Source organism: Narcine bancroftii, chromosome 3 (genome assembly GCF_036971445.1).
Source record: "Narcine bancroftii isolate sNarBan1 chromosome 3, sNarBan1.hap1, whole genome shotgun sequence".
Lineage (NCBI taxonomy): Eukaryota > Metazoa > Chordata > Chondrichthyes > Torpediniformes > Narcinidae > Narcine > Narcine bancroftii.
The window spans coordinates 321,033,346-321,057,422 of NC_091471.1; the positions used below are offsets into that span (position 1 = coordinate 321,033,346).

The 24,077-nt window shown below is 41.7% G+C and overlaps 1 protein-coding gene across 7 annotated transcripts in view; it reads left to right on the forward strand.

The window, feature by feature from the left end:
* The window catches only part of arhgap17a (Rho GTPase activating protein 17a), a 210,243-nt gene extending 187,534 nt beyond the window's left edge, over nucleotides 1-22,709 (forward strand). For 2 of the 7 annotated variants that reach the window (XM_069928969.1, XM_069928976.1), the window contains 3 exons: nucleotides 7,843-8,006; nucleotides 12,402-13,037; nucleotides 21,818-22,709. In XM_069928969.1, the coding sequence (XP_069785070.1) occupies nucleotides 7,843-8,006; nucleotides 12,402-13,037; nucleotides 21,818-21,942 (925 nt within the window). In that variant the 3' untranslated portion in view covers nucleotides 21,943-22,709. Of the gene's footprint in view, nucleotides 1-7,842; nucleotides 8,007-12,401; nucleotides 13,038-13,411; nucleotides 13,437-21,017; nucleotides 21,073-21,817 lie in introns of all 7 variants that reach the window. The other 5 variants (XM_069928971.1, XM_069928972.1, XM_069928970.1 and 2 more) reach the window with 5 other exon arrangements.
* Nucleotides 22,710-24,077: the final 1,368 nt, after the last annotated feature.

The following is a 24,077-nucleotide window of genomic DNA, read 5'->3' on the forward strand; positions in this document are numbered from 1 at the left end:
CTTACTGTAATTTTCCCAGGAGGAGGAGCCTGTACTTACAGAAGGTAGACCTCAAAAAGTGGCTATGGAATCTGGATTCATTGTTCATTGTTTTGGAAGGGATTGCTTTTCAAATGGATAATATGTCAAGACAAATGTCAACTCAAATAACCCTAGGATTTATGGATGTGAAAATAAAAATGAATACTTTGTGTGCAGAAATGTCAACTATGAAACAAAAAATTACTGTAGTAAGAGTGATATTAACAGATGTATAAAATCTGATATTGTACAAAATAATTTTTTAAAAATTGAAACAGCTTTTTTCTGAATGTCAAAATCAAGTAGAACGCAATAAAGAAAAAATGGAAAAAGTGGAAGGTTCTTTTGTAGATTGGGATTCAAAGAAGGGATTTATTGAAGAAGATTGATTCTTTGGAAAATCAAAGCCTGAGAAATAATGTGAAAATAGTTGGTCTTCCAGAGGATTTTGAAGGTTCTGATCCAATAAAAAATTTTAAACATTGGATCCCAGAGGTTCCAAGAGTTTTTTCCTGAAGGTTTGGAACTGCATTGGGCCCATAGAGGGTTGAGGAAAAAAACCACTTCCTGGACAAACACCGAGGGCGGTCTTGATTTGTTGTTTGAAGTATCAAGATAGGGAAATGATTTTATGAATGGTGGTACAGAAAGCACAGCAGAGTCAATCCCCGTTGATGATTCAAGACAATAGAGTGTTTATTTATGCCGATTTGAGTAAAGAGGTTATTGGAAGACGATTGGAATTTAATTCGGCTAAAGATGTCATTATTATCCTGCAATTTTGAAGGTTTTTTATGGAAACTTTCAATCTCAATTTTTTGAGAACGATCACGATGCCTTGGTTTTTGCTAATTCATTGCCAGAATTGCGAAGAAATGGGCAGTCTTCACCATCATCTCCTAAGAGAAATGGAAATGGAAATGGGTTTGGAAAGAATGAAAAGAAAGAAGAGTTGACACAAAGTCTTCTTGACATTGAAGATCTGGAACAATAATTGGGCTTGGAATCATTGGGTTGAATATATTTACTATATTTGATTGTTCTTAATTACATAATGAATATGTATCTGGCTGGGAGGTGGATGACACTGAAAGCTTTGACAGTCATCTACCACTAGTGTGTTTACCACATCCAGATTTTTAGGGTGTTACTACCTTTTCGGTGGTCTTTATTTTTTGGGGTATTTTTAAAAAATGTTTTGTTTATTGAGGTGGGTTTTGTGTTTTTTTTGGTGTTTTTGAAGAATTATAAAGGGGAGCATTATTTGATAGTGTATTCCCACATATTTATAGTGTAAATATATTAGTACTTTAAATTTGGCAACTTTTAATGTTCAGGGATTAAATAATCCAATTAAGTGAAAGAGGTTATTGGCTTATATAAAAAAAAATGAAAATTGATATTGCCTTTTTACAAGAAACATTTGACCGAAAAGGAACATTTGAAATTGAAAAGAGATTGGGTTGGACATGTTTTTTTCTTCTTTTAATTCTAAGGCAAGAGGGGTGGTGATTTTGATTCATAAAAATGTATCATTTGAATTGGAATCTTTAGAGGGAAATATAGGTAGAGTTTTACAGGTGAATTATAAAATCTTTGCTGAATCTTGGACTTTGCTTAATCTTTATGCAGCTAATGTAGATGATGAGCGGTTTATTTCAGAAGCTTTTTTATTGTTAACTCAAGCTAATGAAAATATTTTAATCGAAGGAGATTTTAATTGTGTTTTGGAACCTTTATTGGATAGAAACCCAAAGAGTATAAGAAAATCAAAGACAGCAATATAGATCAAAACATTGATGAAAGATTTAAATCTGATAGACATCTGGAGAAAGGTTAATCCTACAGAGAAAGAGTTTTCTTTTTATTCATCACAACATGATTCGTTTTCTAGGATTGATTTTTTTTGGTATCAGCACAACTACAGGGTAGAGTATTGCAAGCTGAATATAAAATTAGAGTTCTATCTGACCATTCATTATTTTTTTTCTTGTGAAAATTCAGAAGTCATATAGGTGGAGGTTTAATGCAATGTTATTGAAAAAAACAGTATTTGTTACTTTTGTTAAAGAGCATATCTCTTTATTCTTGACTGAGAATATTAATTCTGAGGATAGTAATTTTGTAGTATGGGATGTGTTAAAAGGTTATTTGAGGGGACAGGTTATTAGTTATTCTACAAAAGTTAAGAAAAATTTATGACAGAAAGTTTAATGTTGGAAAATCAGATTGCTGAGTTAGAGAAAGATTTTCAGAAGAATGTGACTAAAGACAAAAAAGCTGCATTAGCGAAATTGAAATTATGCTATAATACTTTACAAACATATCAGTTTGAGCGTTTAATTAATCGAACTAAACAGCGTTATTATGAGTTGGGAGAAAGAGCTCATAAGGTACTTGCTTGGCAATTGAAAGCTGAACAGGCATCTCGGACTATTAATGCCGTTAAAAAGAATTCAATAATTACCTATAAGCCTCAGGAAAATGACCAGTTTAATTCATTTTATCAAAAATTATATACTTCTGAGGGGAAGCGGGATAATGGTTATATTGGATCTTATTAAATTGAGGTACCAATATTAGATGAGAAAGATATCCAGGAATTGGAATCTCCATTGACAGATTTTGAAATTAAGAAAGCTATACAGGAAATGCCAAATGGAAAGTCACCAGGGGACAATGGATTTCCTGTGGCATTTTATAAATATTTTTATGATGATTTATCTAGTGTATTTGGAGATGTGTTAAAACATGTCACTGAAGAACAGGTTTCCAGAATCTTGTTCAAGTGCTTTAATAACTGTTATTCCAAAAAAAGATAGAGATCCATTAAAAGTGTCTTCATATAGACCTATTTCTTTATTAAATGTAGATTATAAAATTATAGCCAAGGTACTAGTTAATAGACTTGCTACTTACTTACCCAAGTTGATACATACTGATCAAACACGTTTTATTAAGAACAGAAATGCATCTGATAATATTCTTAGATTAATTACTTTGGTCAATGCATACCGAAAACAACCTAACCATCCTACGGTGGTTGCATTAGATGCAGAAAAGGCTTTTGATAGGATTGAGTGGGATTTTTTTATTTAAGGTGTTAGAAAAGTTTAAATTCGGCCCTTTTTTTATTGGTTGGGTTAAAACTTTATATACGAATCCGATTGCTAGGGTGGTGACAAATGGTCAGATTTCTTTACCATTTAGGTTGACTCGTTCAACTTGGCAGGGCTGCCCATTGTCACCTGCCTTATTTGCGTTGGCTATTGAACCATTAGCTCAGACTATTAGGCAAAATGATGAAATTAGAGGGATGAAAGCTATGAATGAAGAATATAAGATTAATTTATTTGCAGATGATGTATTGATATATTTGACAGAACCAGAACGGTCGTTGAAGCAGTCGAAATTTGGAGAATTGTCAGGATACAATTGGATGTTAATTGGAATAAAAGCGAAATTTTACCAGTTGGAATAGGAGTTTATTCAGAATTTAAAATTATCACAAAATTAAAGTGGACAAATAAAATTAAATATTTAGGTGTGTTTGTAGATGTTAATTATCAGTCATTATATCAGTTAAATTATGTGCCTATATTAAAATGGATTAAAGCAGATTTGGTTAAGTGGAAAGATTTTCCATTAACTATGAATGGAAGGGTCAATTGTATTAAAATGAATATTTTTCCTTGAATTCAATATTTATTTCAGTCAATACCTTGTTTACTTTCAAAGGGTTTTTTTCAGGATTTAAATAAGGTAGTGCGGGAGTTTTATGGAAAGGTAAATTAGCTCGAGTGGCATTGTATAAACTTACATGGAAATATGCGTTAGGTGGACTTCAGTTACCACATTTTCAAAATGATTATGAAGCGGCCCAGTTGAAGTTTATTAGCAGGTTGATAGATCTAGATCAACCTCCTAGCTGGGCTAAGGTGGAAATGGCGTGAATTTCTGAGGTTAAGGTACATGAATTTATATTTCGTTGCAACTTGAATTTGCTACAGGAATATAATATGCCGGTATTGAAACATTTGTTAAAGATCTGGATTTTAAAAAATAGGGTTTGGGATCAAAAGATAAATTATCAATTTTAACTCCATTGTATAATAATCAGCTTATTCCTTTTTCAATGTTTAATAATTATTTCATGATTTGGGATTTTAAGGGTATAAAGACAATACAGGATTGTTTTGAAGAGGGACAATTTCTTTCTTTTAATCAATTGAGAGAAAGATTTGATATATCTGTAAATTCTTTGCGCATTACCAACTTAGAGGCTTGGTAAAGGATAATTATGGTATGAATTTACCCATTTTGTCGAGATTTGAGTCTTTGATTTCCTCTGTACCAAAGAAGGGTTATATTTCAGTTATGTACAATTTGTTACAAGATAATATGGATAAACTGGATTGGGAAAAATCTAAACTTAAATGGGAGAGTGATTTAGTGTTTATTTTTCCTGAAGATGATTGGGCAGATATGTTCAGGACAATGTAATCAAATTGACCAATGTTGGAATGGTTAATTATAATTTTTTACATCAACTATACTTAACTCCGGAGAAACTGAAAAAATATGGATTTAGTAATTCAGATTTATGTTTTAGATGTGATTCATGTATTGGAACTTTTCTACATGCTCTTTGGACTTGTGTTAAAATTCAACTATTTTGACAAGGAATTAAAGTAGTTTTGGAAAAATTGTATAAATTTACATTACCATTAGATCCAACAGTTTTTTTGTTGGGTAATTTGATTTTGTTGAGGGGATCAGGTTTGGATAAAATTCAAATTGGTTTTTTACGTTTGGTGTTATCAGTTGCGAGTACTCGGAAAGACAATTTAGAGATTAATACACTACGTTGGCAAAATGAATTGAAAGCTTATATTGTTATGGAAAAAATTACTTATAATTTACATGATAATTATTCCCTTTTTGTTAGTAAATGGTCTCCGTATTTGAAATATATGAATTTAGATATACTTTGAATTGTTCTCCACATTTAGAATTTTTTTATATAAATCATTTATATTTTTGGCTCCCCTTAAGGGAGCTGGCTGAAGGGGTAGGAGGGTGGGTTTGGGATTTATCTTGTAAAATTAATTTTTGATGATGATTTTTTAAATCTTTAAATAAAGTTTTTAAAAATAAGTGGGGAGAGAGAAGGCAGTGCAAGTTGGGTGGGCAAGAGACCGGCAGCGCGAGTCGGGCGGGCGAGGGGGAAGTGACTGGCAGCAAGTTGGGTGGGAGAGGGGGAAGAGACCAGCAACGTGAGTCGGGCAGGAGACCGGCAGCATGAGTCGGGTGGGCAGGAGTCCGGCAGCACGAGTCGGGCAAGGAGGGAAGACCAGCAGCACGACTGGAAGTGGGTGGGGGTGGATACGGCAGCACAATTCAGGTGGCTTTAAATCTGGCTTTCCGAAATCCAGAAAAATCTGGTATTTTGGACACACTGACACCCAAAGGTTCCAGATGAAGGATTGTGTACCTGTATAAACATTCAGCTGATATACAACTACCCACGCTAAACCCAGAGTTGAGCAACAGGATTGTTGAGGGAATGTTTCAGTTTCAGTCCTTGTGTTTCTGTTCAGGGCTGTGCTTTGTGCTGAGCCGTTGGTTGCTGGATACCCTCATCCTTGAAGTTACAGGAATTTGGTTTCTTTCATTTTGCACACAGGATATCGATAATATTTTAAACAATTCAAATAAGTAGTTTGAAACTGCCAGTAATATTTAAAATAGTGGCCACAATTGTTTTCACATCTGAACTAACTTGTGTTAAAGGCTTTAAATATCCATGCTAACAGCATAAATTTCCCATGGCTTGGTGCATGTGCATTTGGTGTGCAAAGTATGTACCTCAAGTGGCTAGGCCAAGCCCATGCTTAGCTGTAACCTGTTTTGCCTGCTGTTGCATGTTGTACCCTTGTCCAGACCCTGTGTAGTCTTGAAAGGGGTGGCTTGCCGTTCTCAAAGGGAGGTACTCCAGCAAGGTAGTGTCTCAAGGTCTCAACGTCGGGGAATGAATCAGAATTAAGTTTCTTGTTATGAACATAAGTAACAAAATTTGTTATTTTGTGGCAGCAGTATAGTTCAGAACAAGGTACAAAATTACTATTAATTACAATTTTGTAAATACAATAGAATCATGGAAAGCAGGCCATTTGGCCCATCTAGTCTATGCCCAAATATCATTCCGCTAGTCCCATTGACTTTCACCATAACCCTCCAAACCTCTCCCATCCACATATCTATCCAATTTATTCTTAAAGTTTAAGGGTGAGCCCGCATTTTCCACATCAGATGGCAGCTTGATCCACACTCCCACCACTCTCTGAGTGAAGAAGTTCCCTCTAATATTTCCCCTAAACCTTTCCCCTTTCAGCCTTAAGCCATGTCCTCTCGTATTTATTTTTTCCTAATCTAAGTGGAAAGAGCCTACTCACATTTACTCTATCTATACCCCTCATAATTTTGTAAACTTTTATCAAATCTCCCCTCATTCTTCTACACTCTAAGGAATAAAGTCATAACCTGACTAATCTTTCTCTGTAACTCAACTTCTGAAGACACGGCAACATTCTAATAAATCTTCTCCACACTCTTTCAATCCTCTTGATATCCTTCCTGTAGTTTGGTGACCATAACGTCCCAACTCCTATACTCAATACTTTGATTTATGAAGGCCAAGAGGCCAAAAGCTCAATTTGCAATCCTGACCACCTGTGATGTCACTTTCAGGGAACAATCTATCTGTATTCCCAGAATTCTTTGCTCCTCTGCATTCTTCAGACCCCTACCATTTACTTGGATTGTCCATCCAAAATGCAACATCTCACACTTGCCTGTATTAAATTTCATCTGCCATTTTCTGTCCCATTTTTCCAGTTGGTCCAGAATCATCATCCAGATCATTGATATATTCAACAAACAACAATGGTCCCAGCACTGATCCCTGAGGAACACCACTAATCACAGGCCTCCTGGGGTGGAAATATACACAGCAGAGCCAAAAGGCAGGCCCAACATCCCCTCGACTGTATGGGTGAATGGAAGAATGTGAAGAGTTGATGGAAATGTGGGGGAAAGGAATGGAGTTTGTTTAAATGGGTGCTCAGTCGTCACCATTACACTGTGACTCTTGTCCCCTCGTTTCCCTCCACATTGCCTCATGTACCTTAACAAAGAGCATGTGTTGCAGACTTGTCTTAGTGGGAAATCTGATTAACTAGGAAGGGTTTGAGGGAGGTAATAAGGAGTCTATAGTTACTGAAAAACTGGAGCAACACACACACTGCTGGAGGAACTCAGCAAGTCAGGCAACATCCACAGATGTAGAAGTTCAGGGCCGAAACCTTTCAGAAATTCCTGATGACGAGCTTTTGGCCAGTGCTTTCCATGGATGCTGTCTAACCCACTGAGTTTCTCCAGCACTTTTTCTATTGGTGAGGGCTCGAGGGAATCACTTTACCTTGCGGTGAGGACTCCATTTGGTACATAGCTGTCAATCACCGAGTAATCTTGTGACCTTCAAGCCACTATTTAAGTTGTTTTAATCTCGGTTTCTCCCTCTCACCAAGTCCCATCATAATTTTTTACTCACATAGTTGTGGGATCATGATTGAAAGGTGGGGAAGACTTGATGGGCTGAATAGCTTATTTCTGGGCCTATGTCATATGGATCCACAGCCTTTATTATCCTGATTGGTACTGTATGTGAAGATATAAAATCGACAACTGTCTGAGTGAAATGTGCTCTGAGCTGTTTGTGAAATATATTTCTTGAGTTCACATTCATTTTACATTTTTCAGCCTTTCAAAATCCAAAGATCCAACTGCCACTTTGCCGACTTTGAAGAACGGAGCCAGTGCAGCAGGCAGCGTAGGACCACAGACAACTGGTACAGGCCTCGGTCAGCTCTCCGCAGCTCCGGGGCCTGTTATAACTGGGCCTAGCCCACATGTCATCAGAAGAGGTGAGTTCACATGACAACTTCTGATTTCTGCCTGACTTGTTCCAGTGAGTGGCATCTTGAATCACATTGAACTGGGGAATTGTGGATGTGTTCCATTATTGAACTATATCCCTGTTTGAGGGTGGATTATTTTCCAGAGCTTCAGCCAGATGCTAAAGGTGATCAACACTAGATAAATGGAACACTGGAATGTGCTAGGAACACTGGTGATACCTTAAAGGGGATGTCATCCAATCCAAGTTAACTGGGAATTGATTGAAAAGGTACGACCATGGTCTTCCAATCCTCTTCTGATATCAGGTGGTCCCAAATGCAAATATTACATCTGATCAGCCAATAGATCTATCAACAATTGGCCTATCAGTTTAACATCCTTTGGAAAGGAAAATGCTGCAGGTGCTTGAGATAGGAACAGACAATTAGGGAATGTATTCCTTGGAGTTTATAAGAATGATGGCTGACCTTATTCAAATATGAATCCCAGGGGTTTGACGGAGGAAACAATATTGTCACTATTGGGAAAGACTCAAATGAGAGGACATAGTCCTCTGTGCTTATTCTCACGAGATCACAGGAGGCTGAGGGGAGACAGTAGTTTATAAGGTTATGAGGGACATGGAGAGTTCAGATGGTCATAATCTTTTCCTATGACAAGATAGTCTAGAACTAGAGCGCACAGACTTAAGGTGAGGGGGAAAAGTTTAAAGGAGATCGGAGGGATAATTGTTTCCTCCAGATGATGGTGAATGCCTGGAATGAGGTATTGGATACAAATACAATGTTTGAATGGCATTTGGAAAGTACTTGGATCAGAAAGGTATGGAGGCCTATGGACCTTGTGGAGGCAAATGGGATTAGTCTGGGGAGGTTTCATGGTCATTGTGGATGAGGTGCTGCACTTGTCCATGAGTCTGTTAAGGGGTTGCTCTTTAAAAACTTAGATGTACAGAAATATCTGCTCTCGGAGGGTCGTGGGACTCTTGAATTCTCTGCACCAGTTGTAGTGAGAGAGATTTTTTTAGATATATCTCAGGTAAAGTGATAAATATTTGAAGGTTTGAGGAACGGAGAGTTACATGGGGGTGGCATAAAAGAGCTCGGATCACCTTGCATAGTAGGGAAGTGTCTTGAGGGAAGTGTCTTGAGGGAAGTGTCTTGAGGGAAGTGTCTTGAGGGAAGTGTCTGGAGGGAACTGTCTGGAGGGAACTGTCTGGAGGGAGGTGTCTGGAGGGAAGTGTCTTGAGGGAAGTGTCTGGAAGGAACTCTCTGGAGGGAGTTGTCTGGAGGGAACTGTCTGGAGGGAACTGTCTGGAGGGAACTGTCTGGAGGGAGGTGTCTGGAGGGAACTGTGCTCTGAGCAGTTTAGGAAAAGACTAATTTCATTTCAGATTGATGACTTTGAGCTGATGAAAGATCATCAATTGGAAACATCTCGCTGTATGTAAAAGTGTTCGCTAACTTCAATCTTGAGAAACATAGCTGCTATTTTTGAAATAGTTTCCTGTGTCTTCAATACACCATCCAATTTAAATAGTTTTTTTTTTCCTCTCTACACTATTAGTTCCCCATAATTTCTTGAGGGGAAAAAAGTCTATCATCATACTAAATTTCAGTTAACAGAACACCAGTTCCAGTTATTTCTCCTTGTAATTTAACTTTGGAATCCTAGCTTCAGTATGCTCCTCTGTGCTAACATTATCCTTGGGAAGTGTAGTTGGTTCTCCAAGTGTGGTCTCACCAGGCACTACAGTGTCGTTTTCATTATCTGCTTCTCTAGATCAAAAGATCATTCCATCAGCCACATTTAATTTTCGTCTGTCTATGATATTTTATTGATTCATATAGAGAGTCACAGTTGGCGTAGTGTTTACTGCAACACCTTTACAGCGCCAGCGATCAGGACTGGACCAGGGTTCAAATCCCTCACTGACTGTAAAGAGTTTGTACGTTCTCCCCACATCTGTGTGGGTTTTTCTCCGGGGGCTCTGGTTTCCTCCCACCCTTCAAAAACATTCTGGGGCTTTGGTTAATGAGGTGTAAATTGGACGGCATGGACTCGTGGACTGAAATGGCCTGTCTAAATTTAAGCTGAGAGTGGATCCAGAGTGGGTAATGAAGGTGGCCATTGCTCCCACAGAGAGCCATTGCCAGCCGCCATGGCGAATGAACATCTTGGCTTGGCAGCACTGCACTCCTGATGCCGCGTTGGGAGTTGGGGAGGTGACCAACAGGAGGAGATGACCGACAGATACTGGGGGCTAGGAGCGAGGTGGTTAAATGCCCAAGCATTTTCATTACCAAAAAAAGTGCCGGTTTTTGGAGGTTGCCGATGTTCAGAATCCCTGATAAAAGATTAGGCAACTGTATTCACTTAAATTATTTCTGTGATTCAATGCTCCCAACACTGTTTACAGTGTGCCCAGCTATCTCATTGCAAATTTTGGGTGAAGGGGAAAAATCTGAGATTCAAACTCACCAATAAATGAATTGAGGAATTGAAGTCTTGTGGAGCAGAGCACCTTGCTGCCAACGTGAGGTCACTGTAGGTCAGTCAGCATCTTGGGGGGGTGGGGGGGAGGGGGGAGAGCACAGAGTTGATCTATCAACAGATATGCTTATGCTTTTTTTAAATGCTTCCACTCCACCTAATTTTAGTCAATAAGCACACATTAGGCATGTTAACAAAACTGAAGATCTTGAGACAAAAGAAGCCAGAGCAATAAAATTTCCTGAGTTATGGGCAGACTGCAGAGAGATATCCAAAGGTGAAGTTTTCTAAGCTGGTGCTTTCAAAAGTTCAAAGTTCATATGTATTGTCAGAGTACATACATGACATCACATAGTATCCTGAGATTCTTTTTCTTGTGGGGCGGACAAACTGTACTCAAGAAAATTATTCGTATTCAAAAGAGAGAAATGTAAACAAACCGGGCAATACAAAAAAAATTAAGGGGTCAATATTCAGTAAAAAAAAACAATAATGTGGATGTGTCCTTAAATGAGATTGAGTTTGTTGTTGAGGACCCTGATGGAGAAGGGGAAGCAGCTGGCTCTTGAACCTGAGTCTTGTGGCATCGAGACTTGATGTCAGCAGCGAGAACAGATCATGTGTTAGGCGGTGTGGATCCTTGATGATTGCTGCTGCTCTCTGACAGCAGCGTTCCCTGTAGATGTTCTCGATGGCGGGGAGGGTCTCACCTGGGCTGTGTCCACTACCTTTTGGAGGGCTTTACATTCAGGGGTATTGGTGTTTCCGTACCAGATTGTGATGCAGCTGGTCAGCACCTTTTCTCCACACCTCTGTAGAAATTTGCCAGGGTTTCTGGCGTCATACCAAATCTACCCAAACTGCTGAGGAAGTAGAGGCGCTGATGTGCTTTCTTCACAATGCCAATAATTTGTGGGGTCCAGGAATTATCCACAAGATAGTGATTCCCAGGAATTTAAAGTTTCTCCCCCTCTCCACCTCTGATCCCCCAATGATCACTGGATCGTACACCTCTGGTTTTCCCTTCCTCAAGTCAACAATTGGCTCCTTGGTTTTGGTAATATTGAGTGTGAAGTTGTTGTTGGTGCACAATTCTGCCAAGTTTTCAATCTCCATCCTGTTTACTACTCACTACTGTGGTATCATCAGCAAATTTGTAGATGGTGTTATTGTAGTACCGAGCCACACAGTCATAGGTGTAAAGTGGGTAGAACAGGGGGCTAAGAACACAGCCCTGTGGTGCTTTGGTACTGATTGGAGGAGAAGTTCTTACCGATCCCCACTGATTGTGGAAATCCATGATCCAATTACACAGTGGGGTGTTCAGTCCCAGGTCTTGGTGTTTGCTGATCAGTTTTGAGGGGATGATGGTGTTGAATTCCAAACTGTAGTCAATAAAGAGCATCCTGCTGAATACATCTTTGCTGTCCAAATGTTCCAGGGCTTTGTGTAGAGCCAGTGAGATGGTAGGCAAATTGGAATGTATCAGACAGGGGCTAATATGCTTCAACACCAGCCTCTCAAAACACTTCATCACTGAATTTATTGTCACTGGTCAGTAGTCATTGAGGCAGGTTACTGCGCTCTTCTTGGGTACCAGAATGATTGAGGCCTGTTTGAAACTGTCTCTTTGATTAATGATGTGGCCATGGGGAAATTTCTGAAGTATGAATATCATATATAACAGGGAACTGTCAGGGGACAGCAGTGGAACATTGAGGACAAAACTGGGTTCTGGACTGGTTGGGCAGACAGTACTAAAAACTAAACACAGGGAAACTATAGGTGAGAAAAATGAAGTGAATGTAAAGACTGAAGAACTTGGGGCTGTTTCTGCTGTAATTGGATCAATTAATGAACTTGTGACTCAAGTTCAAACTAACCAGTTTTGTTTTCCTCATTTTTAGCAACGAAAAAGCCTGCTCCTGCTCCTCCAAAACCTTCAAATCCACCACCTGGGCAGCCTCTGGGCCATGGAACAAGCCCACCTGTTAGCCAAGCCCCTTCATATTCTGTCAAACAGGCTGGCCAAGTTGCCAGTACGTCTCCAGGGCAGGCTGGGAACCAGAGTCCCATTCAGTCCCATGGCTCATCATCTTCTCAGCCCACTGTGCAGACTCGTAGACATTCGAGCAATCAAATGCTTATCCAGGCTCCAAATCACCCCCCTCCACAACCTCCAGCACAACCTGTCAATCCCTATCCTCTGAAAACTTCTGGTGAGCAAGTAGCAGATCAGCCATGCTGTACTCCCCCTGACACACCAACTCCCCCAAGCACCCCTCCATTAGGGACACATGCTGCAGGCTTCCAGCTAACTCAGCACTTTGCACATGCCCAGGGCCTGCCATCGAATCAGGACTCACCATCCCAACCTCAGTTTGCCACTTTACCCAGAGCACGGCCAGTGCCAAAACCCAGAAACCGACCCAATGTTCCACCGCCTCCACAGCCACCAGTCACAACCACTGCAACAAGCCCCTCCACTCCTTCGGAGCCGGCATCCTCGAACACGGCCACCACAGCTTCAAAAATAGTTACTGGTGAGTGTCCCGAAATAGCCAAACTTACAATATTGTTTTCTTCTGTGCAGACACAAAAAGGAAGTGGAGTTCAAGTCAAAGTTTTGTGTTCAAAGAAGGTTGTAGTTGGGAAAGGGGTTTGAGAATGTGGCTACTGAGTAATGTTGTCATCTTCAGTGGACGTGAGGGTGTATGTGGGGATATTTGTATGGGGAGGGGTGGTTGGGTGTTCCTGGAAAAAATTCAATGAAATGTGATGAGAATTTTCCAGCTATTCCATTCAGAAAGCAAATTGCTCAAATTATTTTTAAAATCATTTCTTTCCCAGCTGTGACTGGGTTTACAATGAGAGTTAGTTTGTGACTAATTACTTTAACTGGCAAATGCCTCCACAGGTTTGGGAGAAGACCCTTCAGTGAGGTTGGTGGATTTCAAGCACTCTCCTTGCAGTTAGTCCTGCTGCTCTTTGCCTAGCATTGCTTATCAGAGTTGTGACTGCTTTTGATGTTTGCTAAAATTTGCAGCCGAGTTCTTGCTGTATCTAGTGTAAATGCTCAACATTTTGCTCTTCCCTCTCAGTGAAGAGCCACTTTTCAGCAAGAAGGGCGGTGTTATGTTGGATTTATTTTACTCTTCAAGAGAAACAACATCATGAGAAGAATAGAAGGGGTTAATACACAGTCTTTTGCCCAGAATAGGGGTATCAGTAACCAGATGACACAGGTTGATTGTGGGCAAGTTGCGGTAAAGGACCTGTTTCCATCCTCATAGAGAACAAACCATACAGACCACAGAGGGAAAGTGGGCTGAGAAGTTGTAAAGTTATTTTGTACAGTGTACATTCCTGGATAGACAACAGCTGAACATGGCCTTGTCAGATATTTGTTGAAACTTGTTAAGGTGTCCAGACACATGCAGTGCCATCCAACAGCGTGCTGCCCATGTCTGCCCAACACTTTATAGAGCCTGCAGTGAAAAAAGCATCACATATTAATCTGGCACTCTGAGACACCTTTGAGTTTGAATAAGCATCAGTAATGGTGTCCTCAGGGATCTGTGTCCTTGCAGGTTCGATCCTTATTTTGAAAAATAGATTGGATAGTTGCATGGATGGGAGCGGTCTGGAGGGTTATGGAATAGAGGAAGGTCCTTGGGACTAGGAAAATAGTGGTTGGCACATACTAGAAGGGCCAAATTGACTGTATTCTGTGCTTTAGCATTTTATAGTAGAACATGGAACATTACAGCACAGAACTGGCCCTTCAGCTCTCAATGTTGTGCCAACTTGTATATTACCCAAAAACAATTAAACCTTTCCTACCTTGTAACTCGTTCTTTCATCCCTGTGTCTAAGAGTCTCTTAAATTCCCCTAATGTTTCAACCTCCACCACCACCCTTGCCAAGGCATTCCAAGCACCCACAACTCTGTGTGTGATAAACTTACCCCTGATGTCTCCCCGAACTGTAGCAGGGTTGGTGTAGCAGTTAGAGCAGCACCTTTACAGCGCCAGCGATTGGGACTGGGGTTCAAATCCCACGCTGTCTGAAAGGAGTTTGTACGATCTCCCCGTGTCTCGGTGGATTTTCCCCAGGGGCTCTGGTTTCCTCCCACCATTTGAAAAGTACTGGGGTGTATTTTTTTTAGACATACAGCACAGAAACAGGCCCTTTCAGGCCATGAGCCCATGCCACCAAATTTACACCCAGTCAACCTACACCCTCAGTTAATTTGGTGTAAATTAGGTAGCATGGACACGTAGGCCAAAATGGCCTGTTACCATGCTATGTGTCTAAATTTAAATTTTGACTTTCTTCCCTTCACAGATGTCCTCTGGTGTTTGCTACTCCTGCCCTGGGAAAAGATGTTAGCTGCTTATCCTACCTATGCCTCTCAGAATCTTGTAGAGCTCTATTAAGTCACCTCTCATCTTTCTTCGCTCCAAAGAGAAAAGAACTAGCTCTGCTAACCTTGTCTCATAAGACTTATTTTCCAATCCAGGCAACATCCTGGTAAATATTCTCTCCACCCTCACCATAGCTTCCACATCCTTCCTATAATAAGGTGACCAGAAATAAACACAATACTTTAAGTGTGGTTTTACCAGAGATTTGTAGAGTTGTAACATGACCTCTTTATTCCTGAATTTAATCCCCTTAAAATGAATCCCTGCATCCCATAGGTCACCTTAACTATCCTATCACCCTGCACGGCAACCTTGAGAGATGTATAGATTTGGACCCCAAGGTCCCTCTGTTCCACTACATTATTAAGTAACCAATCATTAACCTTGTCTCAGCCTTCTAGTTTGTCCTTCCAAAATGCATCACCTCACACTTATCCAGATTGAAAACTCCATCTACCACTTTTCCACCCAACTTTGCATCCTGTCTATAACCTTTTGTAACCTACGACTACCTTCAGCTCCATCCACAACTTCTCCAACTTTCACGTCATCTGCAAACTCTTTCTCTGACTGTAAGAGGGTCTTTAAGCAGTTTCTGCTGATGGCGAATCTGTCTGCCTTCCAGCAGACTAAAGCGAATTCTATGTAATATTGCACTGTTTTCATTACATGACAATAAAGGAACCTTGAACCTTGGAACTTACTGACGTATCCTTCCGCTTCTTCATCTAGATCATTTTTTTTTTAAATCACAAGGAGCAGGGGTCCCAAAACTGTTGCCTGTGGAATTCGACAAGTCACTGATCTCCAGGCAGATTAATTTCCATCCACTATTGCTCTCTGGTTTTTACAGGCAAGCCCATCTTTAATCTACACAGCCAAGGTTCCATGGATCTCATGCTTTCCTGAATGCATCTCTCATAGGGGACCTTGTCAAATGCCTTATTTAAATCTATGTAGACCCATTCAGAGCCAGCTCTTCAGCGCTTGACGTCCTGTTTTGCGGAAGCTGCCAAAATGTTTGGCCTGGAAGTCAGCCTGAAGAAAACTGAGGTCCTCCATCAGCCAGCTCCCCACCATGACTACCAGCCCCCCCCATATCTACATCGGGCACACAAAACTCAAAACGGTCAACCAGTTTACCTATCTCGTCTGCACCATTTCATCGGATGCAAGGATCGACAACGAGATAGACAACAGACTCGCCAAGGCAAATAGTGCCTTTGGAAGACTACACAAAAGAGTCTGGAAAAACAACCAACTGAAAAACCTCACAAAGATAAGCGTATACAGAGCCGTTGTCATACCCACATTCCTGTTCGGCTCCGAATCATGGGTCCTCTACCGGCATCACCTACAGCTCCTAGAACGCTTCCACCAGCGTTGTCTCCGCTCCATCCTCAACATTCATTGGAGTGACTTCATCCCTAACATCGAAGTACTCGAGATGGCAGAGGCCGACAGCATCGAATCCACGCTGCTGAAGATCCAACTGCGCTGGGTAGGTCATGTCTCCAGAATGGAGGACCATCGCCTCCCCAAGACCGTGTTCTATGGCGAGCTCTCCACTGGCCATCATGTCAGAGGTCCACCAAAGAAGAGGTACAAGGACTGCCTAAAGAAATCTCTTGGTGCCTGACACATTGACCACCGCCAGTGGGCTGATATCGCCTCAAACCGTCCATCTTGGCGCCTCACAGTTCGGCGGGCAGCAACCTCCTTTGAAGGCCACCTCACTGACAAAAGACAAAGGAGGAAACACCCAACCAACCAATTTTCCCATGCAACCGCTGCAACCGTGTCTGCTTGTCCCGCATCGGACTTGTCAGCCACAAACGAGCCTGCAGCTGACGTGGACATTTACCCCCTCCATAAATCTTCGTCTGCGAAGCCAAGCCAAAAAGAAGAAAGACCACATCCACCACCAGACCTTTATCGATTTCTTTTATAACCTCTAAAAACTTAATTAGGCTCATGAGGCATGACCTTTCTTCAAAAAGCCAAGCTAACTATCCCTGAGAAGATTGTACTTCTCCAAATGCTCATAAAGTCTTTCCATCAGAATTCTCTCCAATAGTTTGCACACCACTTTCACAAGACGCACTGGTCTATAATTCCCAGGATTCTTCCTATTACCTTTTTTAAATAAGGGGACTGCATTTGCCATTCTCCAATCCTCTGGCACCTCCCTTGTGGCCAAGGAAGATGCAAAGATTATAGCCAATGCCCCAGCACTTCCCTCACTTCCTAGGATATATCTCGTCCGGCCCAGGGGAGTTATCATTCTTAATGTTTTTATGAAAATCCATTACTTCCTCTTTCCTAATCTCAACATTGTCCAGCACACAACAACAAGCCTGTTCTATTCTGACCTCACCATGATCAAGGCCCTTTTCTCTGGTAAATACAGAAGCAAAGTATTCATTTAGGTTTTCAACAACCTCCTCTACCTCCAGGCACATGTTTCCTCCTTTATGTGTCCCTACCCTAATTTTTGTCATCCTTCTGTTCTTTACATACTCGTAGAAAGCCTTGGGGTTCTCCTTAGTCCTACATACCAAGGCCTTTCACTCCCTTCGAGCTCTCCTGTCTTTTCTTAAGCCCTTCCTGTTTTTGCTTCCTCTTATCAAGCTGCCTCACCTGTTTTGTCAACCATAGTTCCCTTTTCCTACCAATTTTTCTGTCTCCGTAGGACAGACCTTTCCAGAACCCTACACAAGTGGTCCCTAAACATCCTCCACATCTGTGCCTTCTCCCATGAACACCCCCTAGTTCCTGCCCCACGCCATAGTAATTAGCCTTTCCATAATTAAACAGTTTCCCATTTTCTCTGCTCTTATCCTCATCCATAGCTACACTAAACCTCAATGAGTTGTGATCACTATCACCGAAATGCTCCTCACCGAAATGCTCCCCACCGAGAGGTCTGTCACCTGACCAGGTTCGTTACCCAGTACTAGATCCTGTATGCCCTCTCCTCTAGTCAGCTAGTCCACATATTGTGTCAGGAATCCTGATAAATTCTGACATTCTCTCAGCCTCAACCATGTCTGCTGGTCACCCCAAAGCACACTGCACTTGATGGGCTCTCTGCACATTCCTAAACCATGCTTTACATCACTTTATTTCACTGACATCTATTCTCAGGTCCACAAATTGAGAATGATTTCCATTATCTCTTTCTACCTGGTTATTCGCAGCATTCAGAGATAGGAAAGCAACTAGTTTGCCACGTTATTTATGTGTTTACCATATTGAGACTGTATCGAATAACATGGTTGATTCCATCAACAATCAGTCAAAGGCATCCTTTGCAGTGCTGCACAGATGCTAGAGAAACTCAGCAGGTCACACAGCATCCATGGGAAATAAAAGGCAGTCGACATTTTGGGCCTGAACCCTTACCCACCCACCATGGCCCCAGAAAACATCCTGGTCTCTATTTCCTGCGCATCTGCCCTGGCCCTTCCCCCAGACACAACAAAATGCTTAACTGCCAACACACTACCCTCTGATTCCAACATGTTATTCGTAATTTACTCCTCCTGCAATGTGACCCCACCACCAGAAAAAATGTTCCCCTCCCCTCTTCACTTTTCATAGATATATAGATATCGCTCTCTCTGCAACTCCCTTCCCACCAATCACCTCTGTGACTGTAAGAGGTGCTGCACTTGCACCTCCTCCCTCACCATTATTCAGGACCCCAAATAGTCCTTCCAAGTGGAGCAACACCATGTGAATCTGTCATGATCACTTACTGCGTGACCTCTACAACAGAGGGACTGGACACAGACTGGGAGATCTTCACTCTGTCCACTTCAACAGCAAAGACCGCTCAGTGGCCAGCATTTAATTCCACACACATGTGTGTCTATGGCCTCACGTACTGCCAAATTAAGGCAGGGAGGAACAAAACCACATATTCCATCTCTTCCTCAAGCTCCCCTTCTGTCTATCCTTCCATCAGAAACCTACCTTTGCCTGCTTCCATCACTTTTTCTACTGCCCTCCCACTTGTCTCCACCTGTTCCCTCTTAACTGTTAGCCTGTGCTCCTCGCCCTTTCCCCCACCTTTTCATTCTGTCTGATTTTTCAGCACTCCTGAAGAAGGACTCAGGCCTGAAATGTTGACTGCCTGTGGATACTGTATGACCTGATATGTTTCTCCAGCACTTTTGTGTGCTGCATTAAACCACAGCATCTACAGATTTTCTTGTTTACCTCCTTTATGTCATTTTAGTATTTCAGATTTATTGTCAAAATACGTGCATGACATCACATACAACTAATCTGGTTGCAACGCCTTCCTGCCCTAACCAAAATAATTAGTGATTGAACAGCAGTAATGCCTGCTTCCTGGTGCCCGACTGTAGGTGTGGTGCATTGGACACTGTAACTGAAAACGTTCAGCATAGTTTCAGTTTGCATGAGGATCTTAGAGCATGCTCTAATGTTAATTGACCCATTGCCCCCCCCCCCCGCCCCACCCCATCCCGACCCAGAATAATTGTGTCATCCTTCTGCTTTCGTAGTTATGTGACCTTGCATATTTGCGAAGTGACTTAGTTACAATGAATAGTTTCCCTAGTGCCTCACTACCCAGATTCTGTTAGATACGCTGTTTGGCATTCATTTTTTTTAAAACTCCAGATATTTCAAATTAGGCTTGCAGAATGACCTGATCAACAAATGCCCAGGGATGTTCTTAATTGCATCAGTGCTGAATTGTTCTTTATTTGGTTCATTAACCTGGACACTAACTGTGCTTACCTTTGGCAAGATGCGAATCAATCAGGTAAATCTTTCCTGTGGTGACAAGGCTGTTGAGGCAAAAAATTGCAGAGGCGCCACATGGCAGCTGGGTCCTTGATTGAGTGAAAACCCAGCCTTGAGCAGTGCTTTCATCTGTGGTCTGTGGGTTTGTGCACAGCCAAGTAAAAGTGGTAAATAAGATTTATAATGGAAACTAAAATCATTTTTTAAAAAAAAAGTAATTGCATAGGTAAGACAAGCTGTGCAAGGTCAATTAAAAATAATTCGCTAACACAAAGACAGGCCGAATGGCCTGTTTCTGTGCTGTTCTGTTAGGTTGTAGGATTACACTTGTTAGTTCTCATATCCTGCTTTCTGAATTGGGTAAATAATTGTTAGCAAAACTGTTCCATTTTGGTCCCAAAATAAAAAAAAACTTGCAAATAAAATAACAAAGGGAGGATTATCAAAAAATGTTCTTAGTCTTTTCGCCAACCTCACTTCCCCGGGGAAACCGGCCACAGTGCAACCTGGCTTCCCTGAGGAAACTGTCCCATGGCGCAACCTCGCTTCCCTGAGGAAACCGGTCACGGCACAACCTCGCTTCCCCGAGGAAACCAGCCACAGTGCAGCCTCGCCTCCCCGAGGAAACCGGCCACGACGCAACCTCGCTTCCCCGAGGAAACCGGCCCATGGTGCAACCTCCCTTCCCCGAGGAAACCGGCCACGGCGTAACCTCGCTTTCCCCGAGGAAACCAGCCACGGCGTAACCTCGCTTCCCTGAGGAAACCGGTCACGGCACAACCTCGCTTCCCCGAGGAAACCAGCCGCAGTGCAGCCTCGCCTCCCCGAGGAAACCGGCCACGACGCAATCTCGCTTCCCCGAGGAAACCGGCCCATGGTGCAACCTCCCTTCCCCGAGGAAACCGGCCACGGCGTAACCTCGCTTTCCCCGAGGAAACCAGCCACAGCGTAACCTCGCTTCCTTGAGGAAACCGGTGCAACCTTGCTTCCCCAAGGAAAGTGGCCACAGCACAACTTCACCTCCCCAAAGAAACCGTTAAACCCCATTCATTGTTCAGATCGGGCATGAAGCACTGAATTAAGCAAGGGAAGCAATTGGATCTAAATGTTGTAAGAAAATAAATAGGCTGATGTGACATTAATGCTAATTTCACAGGGCAGCAGGAGATGTACTGTGACTGCTACAGAACCTTCTCTCACTCCATGAATCAGAGGGGTATAATTGCACTCGTGTGCATTTTTACCACTGTGCAGACTAGGGGGAAAGTTTTTCAAAATAGAGTTTCTAATTTTAAACTGTTCTATTAAAAAATGCAGATGTCTGACCAGCAAAGTTTGAGCAGCATTGTGGGAAAGTTATGGTAAGACTTAGGTAAATGATCGTCCAATGATTGCTGCTAATCCAGTGATGATTTAATGCATGTGTTCCTGCTGTTACTAACTGCATCACACTGCTTGCTAATTACGCATGGGTATGGAGGATTTCCCTGGATATCAGGAAGTATGTTTAAACATTGAAATTATTTCACTGAAACAGCAGTTAACCTTACTGTTCTATGCACAAATTACAGCATAAAACAGACTGCTGGAGGTAGGTTGAGCAACATCTGTGGAGGCTGGTGGGAATTGTCCATGCCTCAGGCCTAGGCCTGCATCAGGATTTGGTGCCATGCAGGCCTTGACGTGAAACATTTCCCCCCCCCCCCCACCCCCACAGATATTGCCTGACACACATTTCTACCGGCAGTTTGTTTTGCTTCAGATTCCAGCATCTTGTGTCGACAAATGTTAGCAGTTTGACAGCATTGGTTTTATATTCCATTAACATTGCAGCCACTTTCCACTGTGCTTTACTGAAGGTTTAGTTACAATGGTGAACTGTACCATAGGGAAGTTATTCCCTCAGCAGTTCACGAGTTGCTGTTAGACGACTGTTGTATTATCCCAATTCTTAGAATGATTCCTTGTAAACTTTAAAAATTAGGTTCCACTTTGCACTATTCTGTAGAATAGATGTGAATATCTAAAATCTTTGAGGCATCAAAGAAGCAGGTTAAGTGAAGAAATTATACTTGTGTGGGTGTTCGGAAAAACTCACAGTCGCTTGTGTTTGCTAGATTCCGATTTAACTGTGAAAGACTCTAAATCACCTGTGGAGTTGGTGTCTGCTGCGGGAAACTTAGAAGTGAGAAAGTGTGAGCAGCTGGACGCCGACAATGACTCCGAGAGCACTGCTTTGTGAAAGGCCGTGATGCTGCATTGCTCAGCTGTATTCTTCAAGACTCGGTCTGCTCCTATCGTTGCTGCGCATCCAAGATCCTGCAAACTGCTGTTCTCAACTGGATGTGCTCGATTTGCATGGAATCTGATTTAAAGGGCTCATTGACACCATTAGTACAGTTCCTGAACTGCACTAATACCTTGGTATTCACGAGCTGGTTCTGACAGACATTCTCTCTTTGTGGGGATCTGAGGTTGCATGAAAACCTATTGCCCTGTGGGATTTTGACTGAATGAATAGCCACTCATAGGTTGCAGTCATTAACAGTGCCTTGTGCAGTTTTCATCTGCTCTCGAAATGGAAATTTGCAATGGTCTTATGTTTTTTATTAATTGTACTTCAGTGTCCAGATTTTGTACAAGATTATTATTGTGTTGAGTTTGACACACGAGAATGGTACTGTGGTGCTCAATCTGTACATTTGTATTTATCCTTATGCAGATTGCAGGTAAGATTGATGCTAAACCAACAATGCAAAGTTGGCGATCACCTTGAAGCTTTTTCCTTCTCTTAACATGAAGTGCACTTTCTGCCTTAAAAGTCTTGTTTTGCATACAAGGCAATTTTATAACTGATTAAAAACTGAACAAATAATTAAGCTTAATACTGTTTTCTTCAGTTTGAAAATTTGTTTTGAATTATGAACTTAAATGCATTCTGGAAAATGCACATAAGTTGCATTTGTGTATTAAAAAAACACAATGAAATAAACAACTTGTGGACATAGACTCGATCTTCATGGCATCTATTATTAAATTGAAGACCCAATGAAACTCCAAGGGTAAAGTTAAAAGATTAGTTTTTAAATAGATATGGAAAACCTAAAGACTGATCCACTAGTGAAGGTGCTAAATTGCAGCAGGGCCATTATTGAGGCATTAGGAAGGAACTTACAGAGGTTGTTTGGGAGAGGATGCTTGAGGGTTAGGGGAGAGCTGAGAAATGGGCAGCTCTTGATAGGGGGTTCAGGTACAGCACGTTGCAGTTAAGATACAGGACAAGGCTGCTGAAGATGCGTGGTGAGTCGAGCAGCATCAGTGGAGGATCTTTTTTTGTTCATGTGTCAGATTTTAAAAATCCAGTTCAAATAAGTCTCTTTCATTCACAAAGTTTAGGAGGATGCTTGAGGAAAATCGGAATGGCAAGAAGAGGGCATGAGATGGAGCTGGCATGTAGGATAAAGGAAGATTCCAAGAGATTCTACAGGTATATTAAAAGTTGGCTGGGAATAGATCTGTGGCCTGGGTGCTCTCTCCTGTTGGAGGTTTAGAATGGACACCGGAGCTGGGGGATTTGGAATGAATATTTGAATAAGCATTTGGTGGTGCTGCCAGAGCATCTGGTGTGGACCCCTGCGCTCTTCCACAGGGTTCTACTGCACAGCCCAACTACTGATGACTCTGTACAGCCTTTAAATACCCTGTCAAAGGAGCTGATCGTGTTTTATTTTAAATCCTGTGACTATGGGATCTGGGCCCAGGATTGGGGCACCTGCGTTTAGTGGTGGCATTGAAGGGAAGAGGAGGGCACCAGAAAACAGGGAGAAGGAGAAACAGAGGAGACCACGGTGGCAGGTAAGTGAGGGGCTCTGCGGCTGAAGAACACACGGGCAAGAAACCAACGCAGGTGCAGGCTGCTGGTGACTTGCAGTCAAAGGACTCAGCAGGCGGCAGTTGTGGAGATTGGCTCAAGACTGGGTGATGGGGGACCAGGTATTGAAAATGGGATGTGAGACAGTGATGTGGGCACTGGAGACTTCCTTTTTTAAAAATTTAAAGCATGATACATAAAAGTAGTAAACAATAAAAGTTATAAAATATTAATAGATATACAAAAACCCCTCTAATACTCCCCCCCCCGCCCTTTACTAAGGAAGACATCCCTCCCCCTTTATATATCCCTTACCTGAAACTACCCCTTTTAACAAAAAAGGAAAGAAAAAGAAAGATGTAAACTATAATGACAGATAAATATTGTGGATTGAGACATTTTACCACATCAAGGCAGAAGTATTCAAAATTTTAAACCCATATAATCCAAATAAGGGCACCAAACTTTCCGATAGAAAAAATAATTATCCCATAAATTGTTATTTT